Source organism: Myotis davidii, unplaced genomic scaffold (genome assembly GCF_000327345.1).
Source record: "Myotis davidii unplaced genomic scaffold, ASM32734v1 scaffold663, whole genome shotgun sequence".
NCBI lineage: Eukaryota > Metazoa > Chordata > Mammalia > Chiroptera > Vespertilionidae > Myotis > Myotis davidii.
In genome coordinates, this window is record NW_006295816.1 from 219,816 (window position 1) to 221,752 (window position 1,937).

Consider the following 1,937-nt stretch of genomic DNA (forward strand, 5'->3'; position numbering starts at 1 on the left):
GGGTCGGGAGGTGGCCTGGGCAGGCCGGCCCGGGCAGGACGGGGCGGCAGGGCTCTGGCTGCGGTGGGCGCTGCTGGGTGGGGTGGGCAGGGCTGACCCGTGGCCCCTCCACAGACGCCATCCCCATGATGCTGGCCTGCGAGGACCGGCCAGTGCTGCAGGCCACCTTCCTCAGCAACAACTGCTTCGAGCACCTCATCCGCCTCATCCAGAACAGCAAGGTGGGCGGCCGGGCGGGGGTGCTGGGCCTGGACGCGGAGGGGGAACCACGTGTGGGTGTCCAGATGCTCGCGAACACACCTGGGCCGCACCGGCTGGAGGGACGAGCTGGTGTGATGCCTGCAGCACAGTAGGGGTCCTGCAGCTGAGGATGGCTCTGTGCCCACAGGAGGGGGTGCTGTGGAAGGACAGGAGCTGCCCTGGTCCCCTGTTTTCCCTTTCCCCAGCCCCAGGTCCGGGGCAGGAGGATGGTCGGCGGTTTGGATGCAGTGCCTGCTCCTGTCCATTTAGCCGCCCGACTGCCCCTCTGAGCAGGGCATGGGGCGCAGCTTCCCTCCCCTTCTCTAGGGCCTGGGGGCGCTCAGCCTGGGCTCAGGGTGCGTCCTTCCCTCTAGGGCCAGCCCCCGCAGCTGCCATAGGCCCTGCTCTAACCCTGCGCCTCCCTCATCTCCCTTCTCTCTCCTCTGCCTCCTCCACCTTGTGCCCTCCCCCTTCCCCACAGCTATACCTGCAGGCCCGGGCGCCCCCTGAGGGGGACAGTGACCTGGCTACCCGGTTACTGACCGAGCCCGATGTCCAGAAGGTACCGCCCTGGGGCTGACCCGCTCAGGCACGCACCTCCCTGGGCACCCACCCCGGGCTCCCCAGCCCTTCCTGCACTCTGCGGGGGGTGAGCCGACAGGAGGAGGCGTGGCCTGGCAGCGGGGCTGGGTGTCCCAGGCTGTCTCACCTTCTTGCCACGTCCCTGGCTAAGGGGACAGGGCAGGGGTGACCGGGGTCCTGCCTAGCATTGCTTCTGGGCGCTGGGGTTTGGCTGTGCCAAGCCGGAGGGAACCTTCGAAACCCAACCACTACACCCATTCCCAGAGGGAAACGGAGCCCAGTAGATAGGCAGGGATTTGGCTGGTCGTTCCCGGAAAGGGAGGTCCCCCGCGTGGCGCCACTTTTCTCCATGGATCCTTGCACCTGCTCTGGGCAGGTCACTGGGAGCCCCCCTTCTGCCACCCCCTCCTGAGGTGCCCCCCCCACCGGCCTCACCTGGCACCAGGCCGGGAAGCTCAGGGTATCAGGGGCTCCACATGGGGCGCCCTCTGGTGGCTCAGTGCCTGGGCTCCAGCCTTCAGGGCCCCTCCCGAGGCAGCCCCCTGTGTCTGTGGCCTCGGCTGCACCATGAGAGCCTGCATGTCCGTTCAGCGGCGAGGCAGGCAAGGCCCTGGTCGCTATAGATGAGGAAACAGCCCGCAGAGGGTCAGGAGGTGCCCGGGTCACTAGGAGGATCAGGCAGAGCTGGGAGCACCTGCTGACCAGGTCCCCAAGCCCTCCTGCCCCTGCCCCTCAGGCTAGGGCAGGGCGAGTGAGCAGCACGCCTCGGCCCTCGGGTCAGCAGGGTGAGCCTGTGTCCCCACGTGGACCTGGTGGGCAGGGCCAGGGGCAGACTCCAAGGTCTCGAAGGTTCTTCTGGTTCTAACATTCTGTGATGATTGCCCTCCATTCCCCGGCCCCCTGTCAATCATCTGGGTGGTGGGCACTTGCTGGCCTGCCTGCACGTGTGTCTGGCGTGGGTGGGAATGGGTGGGCTGCGGCTCATAAGCTTCCCAGCCTTGGCCCTTCCCTGGCCTCTTGGTCAGAGTGGCTCTTGCCAAGCGGCTCAGAGAGGGCCCTGGGATCCGGGGGGCGGGGACACCGCAGTTCGGTGAGGAGTAGAGGGCCTCCTGCCG

General features: G+C 67.7%; 1 protein-coding gene across 1 annotated transcript in view; it reads left to right on the forward strand.

Annotated features, from left to right (window-relative positions):
- Nucleotides 1–1,937, forward strand: part of NBEAL2 (neurobeachin like 2) — a 20,536-nt gene that overhangs the window by 3,743 nt on the left and 14,856 nt on the right. Inside the window, 2 exon segments of the mRNA XM_015568258.1 lie at nt 24–221; nt 722–802. Coding sequence (XP_015423744.1) covers nt 24–221; nt 722–802 — 279 coding nt within the window.